Raw genomic sequence first — 26,605 nt, forward strand, 5'->3', positions numbered from 1 at the left:
CTGCTTAACCGTTTTACTTGCAATGTTTCCTGACCCTCCCCTTTTGTGCCTGCTAAATTTAAAATAATTCCCAAATTACACATACATGAAGTTCTTGCGACTTCAGAGCTGATATGAAACTTTTGTGGTACAAGGTCTTCATATTCTGATGTGCCTGACTTCAGTTCAGAAGGTGTCAGTCTACAAAATAGAGAATCTGCTAAACAGCATTTTAGGGAAGCAGATCTATTTTGATTAGGTTTGATTTTATTCTAAATACAAATCCCTAAAATATGTTTAAAAAAATCACTTTGAATATGAATATAATATATAATCATTATCTAACTACTTTCAAATCACGTGATACTCGCTTCCAATTCAACTTAATTTATTTGATTTAAACTAATTATATAGCCTGTGTTTTGATTAAATGTGCCACATCTTCTGCCATGGTTCAATAAAGAAAAGCCACAAGTATTAAGCATTACTCAATATTCTCATGAATGTTTGAGTTTGAAGAACACCATTATACTACAATTATAGAATTTCTTGAATGATAGAAGCAATAATATGATATTTACTTGATGGCTAGAATCAAGTCTCTTCAATCTGAGGCGCCTGCAAGCTCACACCAAGACACAAGAGAAACTTGTCCGTGAACTACTCTTTGCAGATGATGCCGCTTTAGTTGCCCATTCAGAGCCAGCTCTTCAGCGCTTGACGTCCTGCTTTGCGGAAACTGCCAAAATGTTTGGCCTGGAAGTCAGCCTGAAGAAAACTGAGGTCCTCCATCAGCCAGCTCCCCACCATGACTACCAGCCCCCCCACATCTCCATCGGGCACACAAAACTCAAAACGGTCAACCAGTTTACCTATTTCGGCTGCACCATTTCATCAGATGCAAGGATCGACAATGAGATAGACAACAGACTCGCCAAGGCAAATAGCGCCTTTGGAAGACTACACAAAAGAGTCTGGAAAAACAACCAACTGAAAAACCTCACAAAGATAAGCGTATACAGAGCCGTTGTCATACCCACACTCCTGTTCGCCTCCGAATCATGGGTCCTCTACCGGCACCACCTACGGCTCCTAGAACGCTTCCACCAGCGTTGTCTCCGCTCCATCCTCAACATCCATTGGAGCGCTCACACCCCTAACGTCGAGGTACTCGAGATGGCAGAGGTCGACAGCATCGAGTCCACGCTGCTGAAGATCCAGCTGCGCTGGATGGGTCACGTCTCCAGAATGGAGGACCATCGCCTTCCCAAGATCGTATTATATGGCGAGCTCTCCACTGGCCACCGTGACAGAGGTGCACCAAAGAAAAGGTACAAGGACTGCCTAAAGAAATCTCTTGGTGCCTGCCACATTGACCACCGCCAGTGGGCTGAAAACGCCTCAAACCGTGCATCTTGGCGCCTCACAGTTTGGCGGGCAGCAGCCTCCTTTGAAGAAGACCGCAGAGCCCACCTCACTGACAAAAGGCAAAGGAGGAAAAACCCAACACCCAACCCCAACCAACCAATTTTCCCTTGCAACCGCTGCAATCGTGTCTGCCTGTCCCGCATCGGACTGGTCAGCCACAAACGAGCCTGCAGCTGACGTGGACTTTTTACCCCCTCCATAAATCTTCGTCCGCGAAGCCAAGCCAAAGAAAGAAAAGAAAGAAGAATCAAAATGTAATGTGATAAAAGGAAATCGCAGGACAACTGATTCCTCTACACTATTTTTCAGCATCCAATCAAGAAGTTTTCAATATCTTCATACATTTAATGTTGTCTTCAAATCTATTACTCCTTCTAAGAAATTTCACTTCTGCTGTTTTAATTCTGCCCTACATTGGACACTGGTGGGGCTCCATTTCCCCACGACAACTCCCCTCTATCAGACGAGGGGCTGAGCAGTCCAGAAAGTCAGACATTTCAGCGAAACTGCATCTTGAAAAGTTGAGTCGCTCATGTTGTCCATGCTGTTGGAGCTGCTTGTGTCAGGTCCAAATGCTGTTGGACTGTTGGGGTCACTAATGTGGCCAGTAGGCCGCTAAACCAAAAGAACTATGCCGAGACTTGCAGAGCTCCAGAGTTACTACTGGTTTCAAATTGGGTGCTTAAATAGGCCTGCCCGGCCCCAGAGTCCTCAGCACCCCAGCAGGATGGAAGTGACATCAACTTCCAGGCTGCAGCTTTGTCACGCTCTGAGTATCTCTGTAGCTGCCACTGGCTGCGGACTTACCCGCGGCTGCTGGCGGCGGTTCGCTAGTCGTGCAGGTGAGCCACTACACTCCCATCTTTTCCAGCAGCATTAGGTGACTTGCTCACAATGCTATGAAGGGCTTTTGAGTACTTGATCCATCGTATTTTGATCATCAAGTCAAATCTGTGGAGAATTCATCAAACGTGCTGCAAACATTCACAAACTCAAAATATAAGATTCCTTTATTGCCATATAAGTAGAACTATAGAACATTACAGCGCAGAAACAGGCCTCTTCAGCCCTTCTAGTCTGTGCTATATTTTTTTAATCTAGTCCTGCAACGTACAGAATATTTGTGTAATACTACACAAAACTGCTTTCTACCTGCCATAAGGGCAGAGTCACCATCAGTGTTGTCTGGCCCATGGAATTAAAGACAAGAGGAATTTTTAAAAACTGCAATTACTTCTATTCTATGACTGCAGCAGAATTAACCTATTTTTCAGGATATTTATAGCATCAAATTACTTTCACCCTGAAAAGTTGGTAACACTTTTTGCTTTGGACAATGGAAGCACCTGATGGCACAATTATCTTGCCACAATGTCACTAAATAATCATAAGGACCATAAGACACAGGAGCAGAATTAGACAACTCAGCCCATCAAGTCTGTCCCTCCATTTAATCATGAGCGGATCCATTTTCACATTCAACCCCACTGCCTGGCCTTCTCCCCATAACCTTGGATGCCCTGGCTAATCAAGAATCTCTTCCTTAAACCCAATGACAAACTCCACACTGCCTGTGACAACATATTCCACAGATTTAGCACCCATAGAATGCTACAGCACAGAAAACATGCCATTTGGCCCCTCCAGTCCATGCCTACTATCATCTCGCTAGTCCCACTGACCTTTCCCCATTCCATAACACTCCAGACCTCTCTCATCCAATTTATTCATAAGACACAAGATCGAACCTCTAGCTGAATAAATTCATATGCATCCTTCAGACACCCTTTAATCATGAAGTTGTGCCATCTTGTCCAAGTCTAGAACTGATCAGCAAATTCCAAGACTTGGGAGTTAACACCCCACTGTGTAATTGGATCATGGATTTTCTCACCTCCAGACCACAATCAATGAAGAATGGAAAGAATATCTCCTCCACAATCTCCATCAGTACCAGAGCACCATAGGGCAGTGTTCTTAGCCCCCTGCTCTACTCACTTTACACCTACAACTGTGTGGCTTGGTATGACAATAACAGCATCTACAAATTTACTGATGAAACAATGGTAGTGGGTTGTATAAAGGAAGGATACAGGATGGAGCTTGAAAATATGGCTGAATGGTGCACCAACAACAACCTTGTATTTAATGTCACCAAAAGTAAGGAGCTGATTGTTGACTTCAGGAAAGGAAAACCAGAGGTTTATAATCCAGTGATCATGAGGGGATCAGAGGTGGAGAGGGTGAGCAAATTTAAGTTTTTGGGAGTCACTATCTTGGAGGATCTTCCCTGGACCCAACATATTAATGGCATCGTGAAGAAAGCACATCAGTGCCTTTACTTCTTTACGAGTGTGCTGAGGTTTGGTTCACCAGAAACACTGACAAATTTCTACAGAGGTGCGGTGGAAAGTGTGCTGACTGGCTGCATCATGGTCTGGTGTGGGGACACCATTATCCCTGAGCGTAGAGCCCTCCAGAATATAGTGGACACAGCCCAGAACATCACATGCAAAACCCTCCCCACTATTGAGTACATCTATAGGGAATGCTACCATCGGAGAGCAGCAGCAATTATCAAAGAACCTCACCACCCAGAATATGCTCTGTTCTCTCTACTGCCATCAGGAAAGAGGTATCGGTGCCACAAGACTCGCACCACCAGGTTTCGGAACAGCTACTACCCCTCCACCATCAGACTCTTCAACAGCAGTCAATCAGAGATTCATTTAAGGATTCTTGTGCACTTTATTTTTTAATTCTGTCTGTATTGCACAATTTGTTTACATTCATTATCTGTTCATAGTTCTTTGTTTGCCTACATACTTAGGCAGTGTATAGTTTATTTTTTTGCACTACCAATTCCGCCGTCCTCGCAGGAAAAAGGAATCTCAGGATTGTATGCATGTTCTCTGACAATAAATCTGAATTCACTCTCCCAGCATGGGAAACAACCTTTCAACATTCAAAATGTTACATGAGATCCCCCTTTATTCTCCTAAATTTCAACAAATGCAGGCCAAGAGCTGTCAAACGTTCCTCATTCAATTAGCCTTTCATTCCCAGAATCATCCCAGTGAAACTCCTTTGAACCCTCTCCAACATCAGCACATCCTTTCTTAAATGAGGAGCCCAAAACTGCTCACAATACTTCAAATGACGTCTCACCAATGCATTAAAGAGACTCAAAATCAAATCCCTATTCTTCTAGAACACGGCACAGCAATGATCCAAGCAGGGTTGCAGCAGGTATCTCGTGGCATCCACCACTTGTTTGACTTATTGATGCACCCATTGAGCTCAAAGAATGTCACAAGCTCAACAACATGATTGGAAAGTACAGTTAGTGTGAATAAAATAGGGCATCATGAAGGCTCAGACCAGGTAATGGAGAAATTCAACCCATGAGATATGTTTTAAAAATTAAATGTAAGAAAGAACTAAACTGTTCAGCAAAATAAAAAAACAAAATCCAATTAGCTCTTAGCTCTGTTCATTTCTTCCCCCACCCACCTGTATTCACCGGTACTCCTCCTCCCCCAACACCTACAACACCTTTTTATTGTTAGTCCTGATAAAGGGTTTTTGGCCCAAAAAGCTGAATTCCGTTATTTTCCCATAGATGCTGCCTGAAGTTCCTCCAGTATTTTCTTGGTGTTGCTACAAATTTTGGACTTACATTTAATTATATATCTGTGCCTCAACTGAAGTAGATGGGGAAAATATTACTATGGTGTTATTTTTGCAGCTAACTTTCATGGACTGCTTTTTGATTGAATTCACACTATTACATTAGGCTGATTAACATGTCGCATGAATTTAGCATTCATTCAATGACTTTAACAATCAAATTGAAATTTCATGCCACTTCACAATACAGGTTGTGCAGGAAGATGCATGGTAATAAGATGTATGAATGTTGTCAGTAATTGTCACATAAGAAGCTGCAGGTTTGTCAAAATAATCCAAATTGCAGACAGGAGGTAACAATAGAAAACCTTTGGCCAATTGCAAACATTTTTAATAAATCTCTTAATAGCTAGGGATGAAAAGATCTGACGCTTTAACAATAGAATTACTAGCAAGTGGTCATTTCTGCCACTTCATGTAAAATTTTGCAGCAATCCCAAAGATGAATATTCTATTCCAAACTATTAAGAACCTTGAAGAAAGGCTAGGCCCAAAATGTTGGTTATACAGTACATCTTTACCAGGGGTAGAGCTAGGTTTTGATGTTAGGGGGAACAAGAGCACATGACTATGGCTGTGTGCGTCCAGTGCACAAAGAAAATTATGTGCGCAAATCCACGACGCATACAATTTTAAATTCATTGTACATTTTTAGTTTGCATTTAACAGAGCAATAACAACAGCCTCTTTCATCTAGGTTTCATTCCAGCAAATCTTTTCCCCTCTTCTCTCCCCTCTCTCCCACCTAAAGTCACACTCTCCTCCCTCCCCAACCCACCCACCCCCTCCTCCATCTCTTCTTTCTCTCGTTCCTCCAACCCCTTCGCTCTCTCTTCCATTCCTTTCTTTTCATATCCTCCCTCCACCTCTCCCCCCCATTCTTCACTGCCCAACTCACCCACTTCTCCTCCCTCCCCAACACAGCCAGCCCTTCTTTCTCTCCCACCAAGCACGCCTACACATGCCCAAATGTCATGAGAAAATTGCAATCTTTCTCTCTGCACCAGAACACCAAAAGACATGACATGGCTCATTTTGTCTTGATTACAGCAAATCTTCAACTATCGTATTTCATCTGAGCACTGAATCCAGTACTTGTCTTGACTGCATAGACTTTATTCTCAGGGTGTTTTTTTTTCAGAGCCAGGCACACTTGACTGAACGTGCCACAGCTGATTGGTTTGATAATAATGAAGTCTTTGATGCTGGTGGCTGCCGGCACCTTGATTGCCTTCACGTTCTTGTGTGGGACAGCAGGACTGGTATCATCGGTGCTGGGAACCTCCATTTACCCAATTAGACCCACAGACCATTCACCACCATTGCAATGGAACACAGGCCCCCTCCGATTGAATGCTGGCAGCCATCTCATGGCTCGCCGTACAGCTGTGCTTCGAAACGTTTTCAAAAGTTCCATGGGGGTTCTTCATCAAACAGCTCATTCTTTGACTTTGCCCTTCAATAAGATGTTGGGCTGGAATTGGTACCAAATGTTAATAATGGAATACACTTTAAGAATACTCATGATTACTTTGATTTTGTTTGTCTAAGATTTGATGTTAATTCCTTACTTTCATTGAGAAGTGTAATCAGGCGTAGCTGAAGCTGCTTCAATGGGTCCTGTGGCTGGCGTTGGTGTTACCGGTGTGTCTGGTTAAACTTTCATGATAATATAGCACTTCAGCTAATCTTTTTTGTAATAAACGAGCATAGTTTCCCACAGAGTCCACAACACAATTTTTCTTTCAGTTGTGGCCGTTTATCAAATAGAGATAGATTGAAATCTTGTGTAAATCTACCACAAAGATTATTTGAAAAAATTCTGCTTCAGAAAGTTCTGGGTTTGGTTGGGTCGGTTCCACCTTAATGGGACTTCCATTTGTCCTTTTATTCCCACACCACTCATCCTTTATGTCTTACAGAAATGTCAGGGGAGGCTTTGAAACTGACGTCCTTGTTTTTTCCGTGAATTTAAAGGTATCCATGGAGCTCAGTGTAGTTATTTTCATGTCCCGCTTTAACAGACAGGGATTGAGTTGTGTACCAGGAGTATGATGGGCTGTTTCTTGTTACTATCGGCAGGATCCAAAGGACACAAAGTTTGGTTATTTTATTTTGGTTGGAGCACTGCTTATCATTGGAAGGAGACCCGCAACAGCAGACTGATAATAGCTACCAGGATGTTAAAAAAAAATCAAATATTTATATTTGTGATATGATTTTTTTTTAAAAACGAAGCTCCTATACTTTTCAATAGTTGTAATGTTCTTTTAAAATAGGAAATCCAGTACTAAAGAACATTTACAATGCCCAACATGTTTTCAACCCCACTTTGAAAAAAAGGACTAGAAAGTCACCTAACAACTGGAATCTATTACTGCATTATGAAATTTGCTTTCTGCATTATGAAATTTAAAGTAATTATCTCGTCCATTTGTGAGGGAGGGAGGGGGGAAGCGAAAGAGCTGGATGTGGATCAGAATGAGCGAATATGAGGTGCGGGGGGGGGGCGCTGTGAGGTCGGGGATGCTGCTGGGCTGCAAAGGCCTGCTCCCCACTCAGCTACACCCCTGATCTTTACCACCTATGGACACAAATACCTGCTGAGCTCTTTCAACTTTTCTGTGTTTTTACTACAATCACAGCATCTGCAGACTTTCATGTTTCATAAGTATTAATTTACCAGTGGTAACCACAACTCCTATGAAAATAGAATTTAGTTGCCTGATACATTTGCATTGGGTTGATTTTTGTCTTGTTAGTAGCAAATTAAAATGTTGTCCAAGGAGTGGGATGAGAAGGAAGCAAGGGTCTTGGCCACAGTTCATCCCCAGCACCAGGTCTCTTTGATTTATGACATCTTTTGGTCTGAGCAAAACTTGTTGGTCTTCCAGCACACCGAGGTATCAGTGAATACAGCCAACTGGCTCAGTCGAAGCTGCAAGCTGAAGAGGCAGTCATCGCAAGAGGTTTGTGGGGAAGAACCACAGTCTAGAGTCTCTCTACTGGGCATTGAGGGTTAGAGACCAGAAGGGTAGCCTCCCAAAGGATAGGCAGAGTTACGGGACTGGCAACTGTGCCACTCAGAAAATTGGAGAATGAATGTAACAATGTCTAGCAATGTAATGGATGAATATTACACTGAGGATGCAAAAAGACTTTATACATAATTTTATTGAAAATAAAATTTATTTTTTGGGAAAATCCCTAATAATGAAAAGATTTTTCCTCTTTTACATCATTTTTGTTCAACTGTGCATTCGAATCAAGAACTATATAATTTAGATGCCGAGCTCTTTACCACATTATTCCATTTTATTCCAATGATACTTGGAAACAGTATAGTTTGAAAGCTGTCAGACATGACTGATAGAAGTACTGATTGGTGTCTGTTAATCAGGCTTGGGTGAATTTCTGGTACATAATTAAAAACACGTGCATGTTATTTTCGTTTAAATTCAAACTTGAATAGGTTGATATAAATGATATACTGGGGTAAACTTACAAATCTAGCAATAAAATATGGATTAACATCTCAGAAAGATAGTCTGTTGTTTCCTGATGGCGTTAGTGTCACTGACTGCAGTATTTATGCCTCTTGAAATTAAGGGAATTATCAAAATAATGCTTCTTGGTTTGCCTTATGAATCACTAAAGCTCTCAACCATAGAGAGACACTTAAAGAAGCAGGGAATAAAGGTTAGTGTAGCAGTTTGCGCATGCTGTTATAGCGCCAACGGTCGGAGCCGGTCTAGTGTTCAAATCCCATGCTGCCTGTAATGAGTTTGTTTGTTCTTCCTGTGTCTGCATGGGTTTCCCCCGGGGGTTCTGGTTTCTTCCCACTGTTTGAAACATACCAGGGGTGTAGGTTATGGGGTGTAAATTGGGGGCACAAACTCGTGGGCCAAAATATTGTTGTACTGTATGTCTAAATTAAAAACAATTAGATTTAAATTTGCAAGCAGATTAATTTCATTTGACATCATGGTTGGTGCAGACAGAAAGAAACTGGGGAGAGGTCCAGAGGTGATAGGATGGAAAGTATGAGAAGTGGTAAGACAGGCAAAGTAAGAGACCATTTGGATGGGGGGTGGGGGGGAAGAAAAGTTAGAGAGAGGTTAAAATAAATAAAGGAGTAGGTAAAGAAGAGGTGGGGACAGAGGAACAGATGGGAATAGAGGTTGCCTAAAATTAGAAAAATCAAAGTTCATGTTATTAGCCATTAGATTTAAAGGTGTCCAGGAGGATTACGATATGTTGTCCCTCAAGTTACCTTTCCTTCCGCCCTTCAATTGATGAGGCCAAAAAACACATGTCACTGTGGGAATGGTTGAGGGGAGATAAAATAGTTGGCTAAAGGAAGTTTAAGTTTTGACCCACGAGCAGAGTGTGGGCGTTCAGCGAAGAAGTCACTCAATCTGTGTCTCATCCAAACCACCACGTTGTACCTTCACATGTGGACCATGGAGCCTACTGGTGGTGGTGTAGGAGGACTTGGCCAGTAAGGTCTGTGTCATTACCTTTCACACCTTTGAAATGTGTGGAAAGTCAAAATAAAAAGTAAGTGGTTTTGCTGATATATGAAACAGAATGTCATAATGTAAAACTCCCAATATTTCATCATGTTCCAATGGATAGACTGGACTGGACTTAAACTACTGGACTCATTTCCTGTTGTTATATCACAAAGAAAAGCAACAAGATTAAACCAATTAGAAGAGGCATGTGAAAAAAGGATTAGCAAAATTCATTTTAAATTCAAAATAGAAACTAGCCAACTGGGGTGTCTCATCGGGATATAAAATATGAAATTATACAGATGAGTAAGCTAAATCCAGGAAAGAACTTTGAAGTAAACAAAAGAATAGCTGGAGAAGATAAGCCCTCATAACAAACATTTGAATGGATTTACCTGCAAAAATATTGCAGACAGGAAAGGCCTGAAGAAATTATTAATGTCATTTTTGGTCAATAATAAAGATGGGATTTTTTGCTCACTCTCGCTTGGTTAGATTTTTCATGCTCTATCTCCCATTCCAGTGGTCATTTAAACAAGGGAAACATTTTACTTTTTTAAAAATCATAGATTATACACTGCAGTCTTGATCTGTGACACTTCATTTGTAGGATCCATTAATTAAAGATTTTGGAGGAACTCAGCCAGTTTTGCAGCATTTATGACAGGTAAAGATATATTACGGACATTTTGGGCCTGAACTCTTAAGGGCTCAGGCCTGAAACATCAGCAATATATCTTTACCTCCAATAGAAAATGCAAGATGGGCTGAGTTCCTCCAGTACCTCTGTATTTTGACTACAATCACAGTATCTGCAGACTTTAGAGTTTCACCGTGTGATCCATTTGCAAAGGATAACAGTATATATTTACTGGGAAGATGTATATTACGTATGTAGAGTGTCAGTGAGAGCTATTAAACTATGACTTTCTTATAAAACAAGGATTACAACAATCCTCTTCAGTAACTGTTTATTGAATCAATAGAAAACCAATTCTGAATAACCCAGCCCAAAATTTGAATATCCCGGCATGCTCCCACGAGCTTTCCATCAACCAAAGGGGAAACGCAGAAGCTCTGAGAATATACCCTTACATTTTCCAACTAAGGACTCCCACTGTGGTATAATTTCATACAGTAAATATGCTCTCAAAAGCTATATTTTCATGGCCATCCTTCCTGTCATTCTATATTCAAAAGCATTAGCCACTTAGTACACATTCAGTTAAAAGTAAATGACAAAGCATTGCATTCATCATTTTGTTTTAAAACAGCCAGTTAATTTGTACCCATTCTAGGCTAATGACCCCTCCCTTCTCTCCTGAATGGATCACTCTAGCCATACCCCACATTCTATTATAAAGCAGTCTAATGATCACTGGAACGGAGCACTTGCAAATAGTCCTGGAAGGTGCAAACTGTTTCTTGTCAAGTAAGTTCATAGACAATTCAAAGCAATTCTGTGAGAAAGATGCAAGGAAGTGTACTCTAAGCATTAGAATATTCCATGCATATCCAGACATTTCAACGTCGAAGGATAATGATAATATAGAAGAAATGACACAAACCTTTGCAGGCAGCATTCCTGGAATGAGAAATCATGGAGGGTGGGTGGGGGGGTTGCAAATACATTCTTCTTTGATAAGTATGTTCCAAGAGGAGGGTGAGCAGTTACATTCTTGGGAGTCACTATCTTGGGAGGAGTTTTTCTGGACCCAACACACTAATATCATCGTAAATAAAGTACGACAATGCTTCTACTTCCTCAGGAATTGGCGGAGGTTCTGTACGTCATTGGAAACTTTGGCAAACTTCTGCAGAAGTGTGGTGAAAAGTGTGCTGACTGACTGAATCGTCGTCTGGTTTGGGGGCACCAATACCTCTGAGTGGAAAGCCCTGTAGGAGTAGTGGACTCAGCCCAGTAATATCATAGGCCAAACTCTCTCCACCATCAATAAAATCTATATGGAATGCTGCCTTCGGAGAGCAGCAACAATCATCAAGGATCCACGCCCCATGCTCTGTTCTCTGTCTCATGCCTCATAATATCTGGTTCAGGAACAGTTGGTGCCCATCCACCATCAGACTCAGAGACTTATTTAAGGATTCTTACTTTGCACGTTATTTATTATTGAATATTTATATTTTTTCTGACTGCAATGTCAGTTTGTTTACATTTCTTTCTCTGTTTACATTTCTCACTTTTGTCGATGCAACTTTTCTTAAGTAGGCTTTTGTACTACTGAGAAGTAAAAATTCTGCCTGGCCCACAGGAAAAAGAACCTCAGCATTGTCTGTGATGTCACGCATGTACTCTAACAATAAACCTGAACTATGAAGATAAAGCCACTGTCAAGCGAACTGAGTTCATGCTGCTACTGAGTAGAAAAGCAAATTTTGATGATTTGAAATGATTGTAATATTCTATGCATATCCAGACATTTCATCATCGACGGATAATAATGATGTCGAAGAAATGACACCAACATTTTTTGGCAGCATTCCTGGAATGAGAAGTTGTGATATGGAACCAAATAAAGATGGAAAATTGAGTTATTTCAGTGATATCAAAAAACATTATTCTAAAAAATAAACAATCGAAAATTATTTCTACAATCCAGTAAATCACTAACTTAGCATTTTAGAAAAATGACACAGTATATGTTACATGCTTCAGTTTCAGTTTAGAATAAATGAAAGTTAAAGGACAAAAAAAAGAATGGCTTGCATTTAGGTAAATCCCTGCCCTCCCATCAGAAGTTCCTTTCAGGATATTCAGCCAATTAATTTCTTTAATCTTGGAGTATAGCAAATGCAGCAAGTGATACAGAGAAAATACTCCTGCAAACCTCAATAAGGTCATGTTAAATGGGGATTAATATTGACAAGGACACCAATAATGTCCTTTTTCCAAATAGTAACAAGTTTTTTGTTAACACATCCAACTGAGGGGTACGGATTAAGCTTCACTTTAAAAACCTATTGAAAATATATGGCCTTATGAAAGCATGAATTTTTGTGCCCAACACTGGATCAGGGCTTGAAGTTGAAACCCAGTGATGTTTCAACTGAAGAACAGCTCAGAACAAACTGAATTAATACACTATTAAATTAGGTAACTTTGTCAGAAATAAAAAATGAATGATAAAAGAAAATGAAATAGAACATAAAAAGTAGGATTTAGAATGTATAAAATGTTGAGACTCCACAGTTTCAATTTGTGCCCTTCTGGTTCTACAATATTTATTTGTTTATCAAGATTGTTCATGCGCATTAAATAACAATAATTTTATAGAAAATGTAATTTGTATTATCAGTGTAACCTTCTCTAGTACAATTCTGCAAGAAAATAATTTTTTTAATGTTTTTAACATCCCAAATGAACCCATAGTAATTGGTCCTGCTAAAACCGATTTATTATCTCCGGTTTTAATTGTTACACTCCTCTTGGTAAAACAGGTAAGACTGGGAAAATAATTTTATGAAAATCACCCACTAGGTTGGAGAATGCAGTGACACAGCGTCACTATGCCACTGAACAATACGATTCAGCCCATTATGTCAATGCTAGCTCCTTATACAAGAACCTACCTTGTCCGTAACCCTATTTTTCTTCAATTTTCCCTCAAGCACTTGTCTAATTTCCCTTTGAAAGACCTAATTGATCCTGTTTTCATCACCAATGGAACGAATTCCATACGACTCTCTTAACATTCCCTAATATCTTTGCATTATTTTTGCAATTCGTTTCCCAGTTTTCTATACAAAGCTAGATAAATGAAAGACACGGCCCAATTGTGTTGTGGTTTATTATATGGCAATATACCCACCCAACAGGGTTTTTTAAATGGAAGAAAATAAAGCTGATTAATGGAATTTTAAAACCATAATGTTGATGACACTGGAGGTGGTGCAGGATACACAAATCAAGGCAACCAATCTATTGTATGACAAACAAAATCAAAATCAGAAAACAATGTTTTTTGAAAGGTAGAAGAAATAGAAATTACATAGACTTCTTCCAATAAAAGCAACAGAACTTCTCTAATAGATTGAAAAGCTGCAACATTTTATGCACATAAAATGAATCTCATTCCCTTGGAGTGGTCACCACGCTTGAGTACCCAGTCATTTCCACTCTAATTGGTACTGGCATTGAGACTGTATGTAGTCCATTTTGAAATACCACTTGAACAGATGGTACAATAGTAAAGCAGTGAACAAGAGCAAAAATGTTTATGTGAAAGTATGGTAACATACTGGAGATAATGGGTAACACAACTCAGTCCTCATCGAGGGCTCAAAGGTGGAAAGGGTCAAGAACTTCAAATTCCTGGGTGTCCGCATCTCTGAGGATCTGACCTGGAGCCTCCACGTTGATGCAATCACAAAGAAGGTTCACCAGCAGCTATACTTTGTGAGGAGTCTGAGGAGATTTGGTATGTCACCAAAGACTCCTTGTTAACCTTTACAGATGTACCATGTAGAGTATTCTGGCTGGTTGCATCACTGCCTGGTATGCAGGCACCAACTTTCATGACATAAATAAACTCCAGAGGGTTGTTGACTCGGTCTGCCACATCACAGGCACCAGACTTCACTCCCTCGAGGACATCTACATGAGGAGGTGTCTCAAAAAACCAGCCTCTATTCTCAAACACCCCCACCACCCAGGCCACGTCCTCTACACTCTGCTACCATCAGGAAAAAGCAACAGGTGCCTAAAGATGGCACTCAGCGGCACAAGGACAACTCCTTCCCCTCCGCATCAGATTCCTGAATAATCAATGAACCAAAGGCACTGCCTTTATTTTTCATGCACTATTAATTTTATTTTTTTATATAGTAATGTTGTAAGATGGTCTTAATATGAATGTTTGCACTAAGATGCTGCCACAAAACACCAAATTTCATGACTTGTTCATGACAATAAATCCTGATTTTCTTGTAAAAAGGGCTGGGAGAGTACCCAAAGAAAAATGTTTACATCTAGCCTCAAAAAATGCTCCAGTTTCAGTAGAATTACAATTGGTGTGTTTGTTTGAGAATGTTCCCTGAATGCTAAACCTTCTCATTCTGCTACATTGGAAACGGTCACAAATTAAGCAATTTATGGAAAAGTTATGACCATGTATTTTTGTCCAAACCATACCAAAGTATGAAATATTTTATTTTCATAAGTGCAGAAGGATAAGTGACATTCCAATATCTCAACAATATCACATCTAATCTTTAAGGTAGGAGTCAATGTCATGACAAGGAAAATCCATGTGTTTCTGCTGCTTTGAAGAAAAACAAAATCAAGGAATTGGAACTAAAATGCAAATTATGTATCTTAAAACAGACTTCTGTGCTAATGAGCGCTGGCAGAGTTAGTGGATTTTGGTAAGTTCTGCTCACTCAATGGAAGTAAATCGTGTGGTGAATCCACTACAGGATAGATTTGATGAACCCATGCTCTTTGGCACCTGTCAAAGGCACATCGTTGAAACCTAAGAACAGGGCTCAGAGCATATTCTACCCATAGGTATTGGCAGTATCCCGGATTGTAAAATCTGCCCCAGGTGTCCACAGAAGTGTTGAGTGAATTCTGCACCATGCCAAAGAACATCATTAGATTCTGCACCTTCCAACATTCTTCTTTCTGAAATGAGGAGGCACTTCTTGAATTCCTTAATGTTCGAAGACGCAAATGATCCTGCGTCAGTAACAAGGGGGAATTTTGAGGAAGGTTATCAAAGAAAAATACTTTTGTTATTCTTGGGTTTATTGTGACTCCCTTGGAAAAATCAAATTAACCTAGCGTTGCTATTCTAAATATGTAGTAGCAATACTAAAATCAACTTAAAAGAATTTTGCTGGAAATGATAAGATCAAATTTGTTGCTTTTCTATGCCAGGGGGGTTGTGAAATTATATTACCAATCCATAAAGCTGATATCAGTGATGGATTACGGCAAGAGAAATATACCATTGCCTTCAAGACTTTGAAGTTGTTTCTGAAACTTGAGAGCTGATAGTTCTCACCCATACCCATCAAAATGCAGATTTCTAATGTTTTAATTTTTTAAAATTTACAACAAGGTAGAATCCAATTCAGGTCATTGAGACCCATGCCGCCCAATTACACCCAATTTACTTCCAACCCGTATGTTTTGGAAAGGTTGGAGGGAAGCGGATCACCTGGAGAAAACCCACACAGGTCACAGGAAGAACATACAAACTCCTTACAAACAGCACCAGATTTGAACCTGGGTCACTGGCATTGTAATAATAATAACTTTATGCTAATCGCTACACTAACCATGCTGCCCTTCAGCATATCTGTTGGATTGACATCTTTGTACTTGTAAAACCACTTGCTTATCAGGGCAGTGTCATGAACATCTTAAGATGTAGCTTTAATCTTAATTGGACTTGCAAAATTCCAGTTAGCTCTCTACTGGTGAGGTACATAATTTGCACTTAGAACTATCTGCAACATGAGAGAGAGAGGGAGAGAGAGGCAGACAGGCACTGGCAGAAAGGCAGATACAGGGTGTTAGAAAATGTGAGAGGAAGAGTGTGAACGATGGAGGAGAAGTACAGCTGGGAAATGGTTACTGAGCAGAATTCTTCAAAGTTTAGCTTTTCTGGGTCTTCTGTGATCACCACCTCTTAATATCAGGTGAAAAACTGCGGCTTAGTCATCAATAAAATCAGTGTACAACCTTGCAATTGCTTTTGGACTTTTATTGCCTGCAACAAATTGTCTTGTTTCTCTTGAACCCAGTCAATTGTTTTGCATGGTAGGGGAATTAAGGGTGATGGGGATCAAATAGGGAAGTGGACCTGAGTCAATCATAAAGCTGTACAGGATTGGAGGTAAATTGTGTGTAATTGAGCGACATGGGTCTCTATGGCCTGAATTGGATTCTACCTTGTAAATAAAAAAAATTAAAACTTTAGAAGTCTGCATTTTGATGGGTATGGGTGAGAACTATCAGCTCTCAAGTTTCAAAAACAACTTCAAGGTCTTGAAGACAATGGCATATTTCTCTTGCTATTACCCATCACTAATATCAGCTTTGTGGATTGGTAATATAATTTCACAACCACTCCGGCACAGAAAATCAACAAATTTGGTGACTCAAAACTGATCAGCAAACTCCCAGACCTGGGAGTTAACACCCCACTGTGTAATTGGATCCTGGATTTCCTCACCTCCAGACCACAAGCAGTGAGGATTGGTAAGAACATCTCCACAATCTCCATCAGTACTGGAGCACCACAAGGCTGTGTTCTTAGCCTCCTGCTCTACTCACTTCACACCTATGACCGTGTAGCTTGGAACGACAATAAAATCATCTATAAATTTGCCAACGATATCATGGTAGTGGGTTGTATAAAGGAAGGGGATGAGTCATCCTACAGGGTGGAGATTGAAAACTTGGCTGAATGGTGCACTGTCAATAACCTTGCACTCAATGCCACCAAAACTAAGGAGCTGATTGTTGACTTCAGGAAAGGAAAACCAAAGGTTTACAATCCAGTGATCATTAGGGGATCAGAGGTGGAGAGGATGAGCAAATTTAGATTCTTGGGAGTCACTATCTTGGAGGCTCTTTCATAGATTCTACACACTAAAGGCATCGTGAAGAAAGCACATCAGTGCCTCTACTTCCTCAAGAGTTTGTGGAGGTTTGGTATGACAACAGAAACCCTGGAAAATTTCTACAGAGGAGTGTTGGAAGGTGTGCTGACCAGCTGCATCATGGTCTGGTATGGGAATACCAATACCCCTGAGTGTAGAGCCCTCCAAAAGGTAGTGGACACAGCCCAGGTCATCACATGCAAAACCCTCCCCACTATAAGGAATGCTGTCATCAGAGAGCAGCAGCAATCGTCAAAGACCAACAGCACCCCAGCACACGTTCTTTTCTCACTGCTGCCTTCATGAAAGAGGAGGTATTGGTGCCACAAGACTCACACCACCAGTTTCAGGAACAGGTGCTACCCCTCTATCATCAGACTCCTCGAGGACAAACTCAATCACGGACTCATTTAAGGACTCTTACTTGTGTACTTTATTGATTTTCTTTTTGTTCTTTCTGTATTACGCAGTCAGTTTGTTTACATTCATTATCTGTTTAGAGTTCTTTGTTTATATGTTTTATGGTGTGTGTAGTTTATTTTTTTCACTACCTATTAGTGGTCATTTTCCTGTGCCCACAGGAAAAAGGAATCTCAGGGTTGTGTGACAGAATATATAGAAATATTTTGGGAAGATAAATTGGGAAAGGTTAGAGTAGGTTAAAATATATGCACACACACTTTAAAACAGATCTTATTTGAAAATACTGGAAACTTCATGTCCACAGTCAGTGACTTTGCAGAAACTGTGAAGAGTGCTTACGTAGACTTCACAAGTACTTATTAATTGAACTGACATTATGGAATGATGGACTATTGCCTTTTACAAGAGACATATTGTCTGCTGTTACCTTTTTACAGAGGTTTGAAGAGTGCTCAGTGAGAGGTCACTGATGGGTTCTTGTTTACCTAAAAACAACAGATGAACCAGAAGACTTACTCCTATTGTTTGATAGAGAAGGTCAGGTGGTTTTTGCAAGCAGTCTGTGAGAGAGAGACAGACAGACAGACAGACCGAAAGCAGTGTCAATCAGGAAGCTTGTTGAAACTGAAACGGAAGCTCCAGAGCGTGGAAGATGGCCTACTCTTGTGGTTTTGGCTGTCTGATGTTTCACTTGGAATAAGAAAGAGGTGATCATCTGGAGAACCCTGATGGGGAAAGTTTCATCAGCAAGACACTGAGGTGACTGAGGGAAGTACCTCAGTTGTGGATATCCTGGAACAACACATTTCTCTCTACAAAACCTACAAGAACCTTCCTGAATGGTGGTAACCATTTACCTTTCGAGCTCCAAAGCCTGGTGAACTTTATACATGTTCAATTCTGTGCACAGTCTAAGAATTTCCTGCAATAATTGAACTTGGAAGAATGAGAAGTGAGATTGGATTGTGAACCAAAGAACTTTTCTAAACTTACCACATATGACACACACATGCACTTAAAATTAGAAAGGGGTTAGGTTAGCTTGTTATGTAAGTTAATAATAATAGTTAAGTTAAAGTTTGTTTCTATTTTCATATTTAAAGATAATTAAAAGCAATTTTTGTTGAAATAACCATTTGTCTTGGTGAATATCTATTGCTGCTGGGTTTTGGGGTCCTTTGGGCTCGTAACAGTTCTATGTGATGTCATGTATGTACTGTGACAATAAATCTGGAATCATACATGAACTGTTAGTCCACACTGTAAAAGTTCAGTAATCTATTTGGAGGTACATTTCTATTATAGCTAGGTTGAGGAACAGTTCCACAGAGATCTCTATAGCCGATCAAGGAAAATAGAGTCCGTGCATACAAATGACTTAATTAATATCGACTGGATTTTTCCAATGCATGTGCCTATCCTGTTGTGTTTATTAAGAAATGCTGGTGACAGAGATTCATATTTTTTCAAGGAAAATTTACATTGTATGTAAATACTTACAATATACATGTCTATCATCTCACGGTCCAACGTGCGGGTAACAATGATTTGTCCAGATTGATCATTGATTTTGAAAATGCCTTTTGGTTCTTCATCCACACCTTTTCCATGGAGTTGAAATTTGATGTTATCTTTACTGTCAGTTATTATCTAGAAAATACCAATACATATATATTTAATCATCAGTCAAACAAAAGAAACCTCCATAATTTGTGCAAAAAATGATAAAATGACATATTCTAAATTCTTTTTTTCTGAATAATAGAGTTAAAGCATAGCTTCACACAGTCTGAGTTTATATTGGTGCAAATCCCAATACACCCCAGCTGAGAGTTTGCCATCAGTTTTTATTTCAAAGAAACTGAAAAAGCAACGTGGCAATTCTCACCCCTTTCCCCAAGATTTTTAAAACAGCTTATTCTGAGGATATATGATGGGTTCAAATACAGAAAGTAACTGGAATGTGGATGAAAGATGGAGAGAGACAAATATGGTGAAATTGTTTTTCATTCATGTTAATTTGTCATCTAATTGTACCTGTACAACCTGACAAAACAACATTCTCCGCTCTATGGTGCAGAAGTCCAAAACATACAAGTAGCCATACACTCAAACAGACAAATGATACATATAGACAGTATCTATGTACATATATTAAAATAGATATTCTTAATAAATCGTTGAGTAATGGAGAGTTGCTTTAGCAGACATTCAGCATTCTCACAGCCCATGGGAAGAACCACCTCAGCCTGATCGTTCTGGCTCTAATATTTCTCGACCTTTTTTCCTGACGGGAGTAGCTGGAAGGTGCGTGCGTGTGGGGTGGTTGGGGTCCTGAGTGTTTTGGCAAGCCCTCTTTCAACAATTTGTGAGAATGTCGCCAGTGTACTTCACTCCAAATATGCAAAGGGAAGCTGAACCGGTATCCATCGCTCCCACATATCAAATGCTAGCAACCAGAGTAATTCCATCATTACCCTCCTTGAGCCCCTTAATACTATACAGATGGAAATATAGGAGGTGATAAACTTCTCAATAAAGCATTAGTGTAATAGTGTCACTGTCAAATTCTTAATGGTTCCACACGACAATAAATCAGTGTTAAAGCACAATGCGATCTAAATTGTTTGCTTTCCTCCAATGGGTATTCCAATTGCCTGCACTCAGTGATTACAATCCATTGATCTTTGCTTTTGTCTATTGTGGCAGAATAATTATTACAAGTGTATTCTGTGCAATTTGGGCCAGGTTAAATTGGATTCCTCCTAGTATCTACTTCGTTAAATTTATTAGAATTGTAATGAAATCATTTAAAATGAGTTTAAGAGTACTATTTTCAACTAATTTAAACACTACCAAACATAGAAATCAACTTTTTTTCCTTTAGTATTGTGTTTAAAGCAAATGGGCTTGTAAAAAATGTATTATCCAAGAACTCATTTGTTCTGCACCTACTAGTGATTATTTCAAGTTGCATTCATTTTCCGTTACTAGAAAGGCAGGACAATATCTTTCCGGAATCTCAAAGTGCACTGGGGCTACTGTCTTTCTGGAATCTCAAAGTCCACTGGGGCTACTGTCTTTCTGGAATCTCAAAGTCCACTGGGGCTACTGTCTTTCTGGAATCTCAAAGTCCACTGGGGCTACTGTCTTTCTGGAATCTCAAAGTCCACTGGGGCTACTGTCTTTCTGGAATCTCAAAGTCCACTGGGGCTACTGTCTTTCTGGAATCTCAAAGTCCACTGGGGCTACTGTCTTTCTGGAATCTCAAAGTCCACTGGGGCTACTGTCTTTCTGGAATCTCAAAGTCCACTGGGGCTACTGTCTTTCTGGAATCTCAGAGTGCACTGGGGCTAGTGTCTTTCTGGAATCTCAAAGTCCACTGGGGCTACTGTCTTTCTGGAATCTCAAAGTCCACTGGGGCTACTGTCTTTCTGGAATCTCAAAGTCCACTGGGGCTACTGTCTTTCTGGAATCTCAAAGTCCACTGGGGCTACTGTCTTTCTGGAATCTCAAAGTCCACTGGGGCTACTGTCTTTCTGGAATCTCAAAGTCCACTGGGGCTACTGTCTTTCTGGAATCTCAAAGTCCACTGGGGCTACTGTCTTTCTGGAATCTCAGAGTGCACTGGGGCTAGTGTCTTGATAAACATTGTCCTTTCTATTGTTATCAGTATTGTACAATACAAGCAATATGGCCACTTCTCAAAAGTTTTACTGGCAAAATTTTATAAGCCATGATATGCTCTTTCAGAAAACCAAAGTACCAATTGCTGCATTAAATAATTTAACTTGGAAGATAGGAATGAACAAGCGTACAGGCAATCTCATGTAAATTCTCTTGATGTTCATTATATTAAATCCATTGCATATAAATTATTAAATCCCTCAGTTAAAGTGACTCCCAGGAATTTAAATTTGCTCACTGTCTCCACCTCTGATCCCCCAATCATCACTGAATCATTCCCTCCTAAAGTCTATAATCAGCTCCTTGGTTTTGGTGACATTAAGTGAGAGGTTGTTGTGCGATATAATATTTAACATAGCTATTGTTACCATGCAACTGATATTTCAGGATCGCCATCTTTTGTTTCATCAGAAAGCTAATGGGATCCTATTTAAAGGCAAGAGAAACAGAAAAGGAAGAAGAGGAAAGATAACAACAGAAAGAGAGTGATGCTGGGCAGCTTCAAGATTATTGTATTATCAAGTAATAAAAGAGCAAATGGGATATTGCAATGAAATTTCCTTTAGTCCACTGTAAGGGAGATAAAGATTTGCTATCAGCAAAAATTGCCCAGCATCTTTTACAGCCAGAGAAAGAGAAGGAAAAGAGAGTCCCTCCTGGGTCATCCCAGGATTCCTGAAGCCACAGAACCTTCTGTCCGAAACAGCAGTAAACTGAGCTTTGGATGCACACCTCTGACACAATCAGGAAGCTACCCCCTCGCCTCCTGATTCTTTAACCTGATACCCCTTCAACCAGTCTCAAGCCAGTCACCTGCATCCTGCATCCTATATGGGTACCTCGCCTTGAGTCACCAATAGCCCTGATCGTACTGATGTTGATAGCACGTCATGATTTGCTTGCAATCGATGTGATGTAATCCACTAGCTCTTTGCAAATTTATGCTAATATTGTCCATTCTGAACCCAGCATTAAGTTGGTCAACTTATAACAAAAATTGTATTCCCAATAATCAGTTTCAAATAAAATATTCTATAAACACTAGAATTTTTAGGCTAAATAATGAGGTGGCATTTGGGTCACATTATTTATAATAGTGCAATGAAAAGGGTGAAGCAATGATTACAGAGTTGTCAACCAAAGATGATGGTCTTGAGATGACAATGGAAATGATGACAAACTGTCAGCTATTGTTGTATTAATGTAAATACAACTACCCGTGTATGCACACGTAAATCTATATCTGGAGATAAAGAAGATGCTGATGTGATCTATGGTCCTCCACAGGGTGCTTTCTTCACAAACACAATCCATCTAGAATCATTCGTGACCTAATGTGCAACTCTTGCTATAAAGGAAGGAAGCCATGTAATGTCCCTGCTAACCTTTGTGAGCACTTTTAGTTCAGAGACAACTGATATCCTTTGCTAAATACCGTAAAACTTGGGCCAATATATATTTTATAATCAGTAGATAGATACATAGTGCATTACAGCACAAATACAGGCCTTGGGCCTTCTAATTTGTGCCAAACTATTTTTTGCCTCGTCCCACTGACCTGCACCCAATCCATAGCCCTCCATACCTCTCCCATCCATGTGCCTGTCCAAATTCCTCTTAAATGTTAAAATTGAGCTCACATTCACCATTTCAGCTGGAAGTTTGTTGCAACTTCCACCGTTCTCTGTGTAAAGAAGTTTCCCTTCCTGTTCCTACTAAACTTTTCCCCTTTCACTCTTAACCCATGTCCTCTAATTTATATCTCACCTACCATCAGTGGAAAAAGCCTATCTGCATTTATTCTGTCTATCCCCCTCATAATTTTAAATACCTCTATCAAATCTCCCCTCATTTTTCTACGCTCCTGGGAATAAAGTCTTAACCTGTATAACCTTTCCCTGTAACTCAGTTCCTGAAGTCCGGGCAACATCCTAGTAAATCTTCTCTGACCTCTTTCTATCTTATTGATATCTTTCCTGTGGATAGGTCACCAAAACTGTCAATAAGACTCCAAATTTGGCCTCACGGATGTCTTATACAGGTGCTCCTCAACTTATGATGGAGTTATGTTCCGGCAAACCCATTGTAACTAAAAAAAAACTAAGTGGGAAAAGACAACACTGCACCAGTCCCCATAGTGATCCCACTGCCCCACTCTCCCCCACGGCCCTATACCAGTCCCCACACTGATCCTACGGCCCTGCTGTCCCCCACGGCCCTGTATCAGACTCCACACTGATCCCGCTGCCCCGCTCTCCCCCATGGCTCCTGGACTCCTTTTGATTAAACTGTTGTCTGAAATTCTTCCTTCCCTTCTACCTGTATTGTGTCACCAGTTTCATGAAAAATGAGTTAAAACAAAGATCATGGACCACAAGAAATTTTCTTTAATTCCAATATGCAGTTTATACAAGTGTTAACATTCACATTAGACATGACACAGCAATCATGAGGGATCCATACTACCCAGCACACGCTCTGTTCTCGCTGCTGCCACCAGGAAAGAGGTATAAGTGCCACAAGACTCAACCACCAGTTTCAATTACAACCTCTTTTAAACAATAGATTCACAGACTCATTTAAGGACTCTTATTTTGTACATTATTATTAACTGATTTTTGTCTCTGTTTGTCCAGTTTGTTTACATTACTTTCTTTGCTTACATTTGTCTCTATTTTATACATCTCTTTTCTTGAGTTCAGTTTACTCTACCGATACGTAGAAATCCTGCCAGGAAAAGAATCTCAGGGTTGTATGTGATATCATGTCTGTACTCTGACAATAAATTTGAACTTGAAAAGGAACTCTGCACCTGAAGACAGAAAACGTTTTACTACCGTGTAATCATTATTTAGTGGCTGTTTTCATCACGTTAGCAGTTCACCATTTTAATTGGGCAGCAGGTGGTTCTTGGGAGGGAGAACATTTCTTCACAGTTGTTGCAAATATACCCAGTCCAAAAAATAAATGATTTTAGCTTTAATTATAGCGGTATATCTCTTTGCATTACCTTTCTTCCACATTATATATCATTTCACTTCCCAATCTCTACTTTCTTAAATCAGATAAGCTATCCTACTCATGTCTGAACCAAATTTATTTCAGATTAGTGGTTGAACAACTTCACAGTAGGTGAAGTTTCCAAGTTACTGGTCAAATCTCCATCACAGTAAATATATAATTTGCAATCATATGATCCATTTAACAGACTCGCTTTTGACCTCTCCATCAACATCACCTCACACTGGTTCAATGTTATTCTGCTCTGTCACTCATCTTCATCCTTCACTGCATTGGGGCTTCAATAAAACTCTTTCACTCCATTTCAAGCATCAAGCATTGCAGAGTCACCAAATATTTATTTCCTTCAGTTTCATGAGATCCCTTTACCTGTGTGCAATGCCTTATTTTTGCTCTTGATTCCTTCACCTGCTTCCAACTTTCCTGAAATCTGCTTTGAAGTTACTGGTCAACATTGATTAGTTATGATCTGGCTGAAAGCTGGGAAGTTGATGTGAGAGACAGGTTGCTCTCCAAAAATAATAAGCGACAGCTCTCATACCATATCAGACACATAGGTGATCTAATTTCTAGCTTTCCAAGAGTTACATAATTTTTAAATTTATCCCCATGGTATTTTTCTTCCAGTAAAATTATACGTTAATAATAGTACCACTAATTCTTAAACTTGTCTAATTCTGTTTGAGAGGCAAGTAGTTAAAGGAGTCAGGGTAAGCAAAAATTTCTTTGACACTATAAAAATATAAAATGAAAATTTAAGCTTTCAATAACTGCAGCTGAAATCTGAGATGAAAGTTAAATACATTTACATTCACGAAGAGTGAGAGCAAAATATATAAAAGGGATATAAATGCTCCATTGTTGGTCAGATAAATGAACAGAAGATTAAGACAGTTGTCATTCTTGATTTGTCCTGAGATATCCTCTTTCTCATCAGGAGGAGCTGCCAGCATTTTACAGGCACGAAGTGGGTCATGTGTGGAACAAAAGATGTAGCTCTATACTTCCAACACCTTGTGCTTGTGTAAATTTCAAACACATCGGTAAGAGTTCTTTGTGGATGAGCAGGTTTACTTGCAAGGCAGGCTCTGTATGTACCACATCATAACTGGAATGAGTGAAGAACAGAAAAATAGAACCGAACATTGTCAAACCACTCATTCTGAGCATTTGCAGTATCTCTGTCAGTTAGTTCATGTCAGTATCAGGAAACAATACTGACAAACATCTATAATAACACAATGCTACGACCTGGTTTTGAATCCAGCGCTGTCCGTAACTAATCTGTACATTCTCCCCGTGTCTACATGGGTTTTCCCCGGGTGCTCCAGTTTCCTCCCACCTTCCAAAATGTACAGGGTTGGAGGTTAATATGGTTGTAATGGGGCGGCACAGGTTTAAATAGCCAGAATCGGCTTCTACTTCACCACAAATAAAATGTAAATGTAAAATTTTATATCCAAACAATACTCATTAACTCCAGTCTAATGAACGGTCGCATGGGCAGCATAAGATAATGCAAGATAATCAAAAGATTGTGCTGGCATAAACCATCAACCAACTTACAATTTGAATGCAGTGATTATATTACAGGCCATAGTGACTGCAGCACATCAGCTAGTTTTGATAGTATTAAGTAGCTCTGGTCATTTGGCACATTCCTGTGAGCTGGTGTTAAAACTGCAAGTTTGCCATTGTCCAATTAAGTCCCCATGCTGGTTTCTTGATGATATGACAGTTGACAGCCTCATAAACCAGCATGGTCACGTAGAGCAGCTAACAAGACACGATAGGAATTAAACAATGAGAGTGAGAGTGTCAAGAATATTGTGCAGTAGAAACAGGAACAATCGCTGGGAAATGCCTATAATACTTGCAGTATATTCCCAATCCATTCTTATATGTTGGGCACATACTGCTTAAAACAAAATGATGTAGTCTGAGCCTTTTAATAGGCTGTATAACTCTCTTCCTCAGAAAGTCTTTGATTACTGTATTGAATTCAACTCCCTGTATTACAACAGTACATCTTGGATCAAAAGTATGGTTGTACAACATGGCTGCTGGGATGGAATTACTTCTAATCCATGCTGTCGCTACAAGTTTACACAATGCAAAACATGATCCAAGTTCTCATGTTCTTGGATCAATTTGAGCATATTGGTAGAGGCATGGAAATCCTAGCTACTGTTAGAAGACTGAATAAGTTGAGCAAAGTGATTTGTTGT

The 26,605-nt window shown here is 39.8% G+C and overlaps 1 protein-coding gene and 1 long non-coding RNA gene across 15 annotated transcripts in view; one reads left to right on the forward strand and one right to left on the reverse strand.

The window, feature by feature from the left end:
• Positions 1–26,605, reverse strand: part of cdh13 (cadherin 13, H-cadherin (heart)) — an 813,941-nt gene that overhangs the window by 436,308 nt on the left and 351,028 nt on the right. For all 14 annotated transcript variants that reach the window (XR_011346021.1, XR_011346020.1, XM_069902201.1 and 11 more), the window contains one exon: positions 19,170–19,319. Coding sequence is in view for 12 of the 14 variants with exons in the window: in XM_069902201.1 (XP_069758302.1) it covers positions 19,170–19,319 (150 nt within the window). In the remaining 2 variants the exon portion in view is untranslated. The remainder of the gene's footprint in view (positions 1–19,169; positions 19,320–26,605) is intronic.
• LOC138745103 (uncharacterized) overlaps positions 1–26,605 on the forward strand; it is a 45,623-nt gene that overhangs the window by 9,948 nt on the left and 9,070 nt on the right. The window lies entirely within an intron of this gene.

Source organism: Narcine bancroftii, chromosome 10 (genome assembly GCF_036971445.1).
Source record: "Narcine bancroftii isolate sNarBan1 chromosome 10, sNarBan1.hap1, whole genome shotgun sequence".
Lineage (NCBI taxonomy): Eukaryota > Metazoa > Chordata > Chondrichthyes > Torpediniformes > Narcinidae > Narcine > Narcine bancroftii.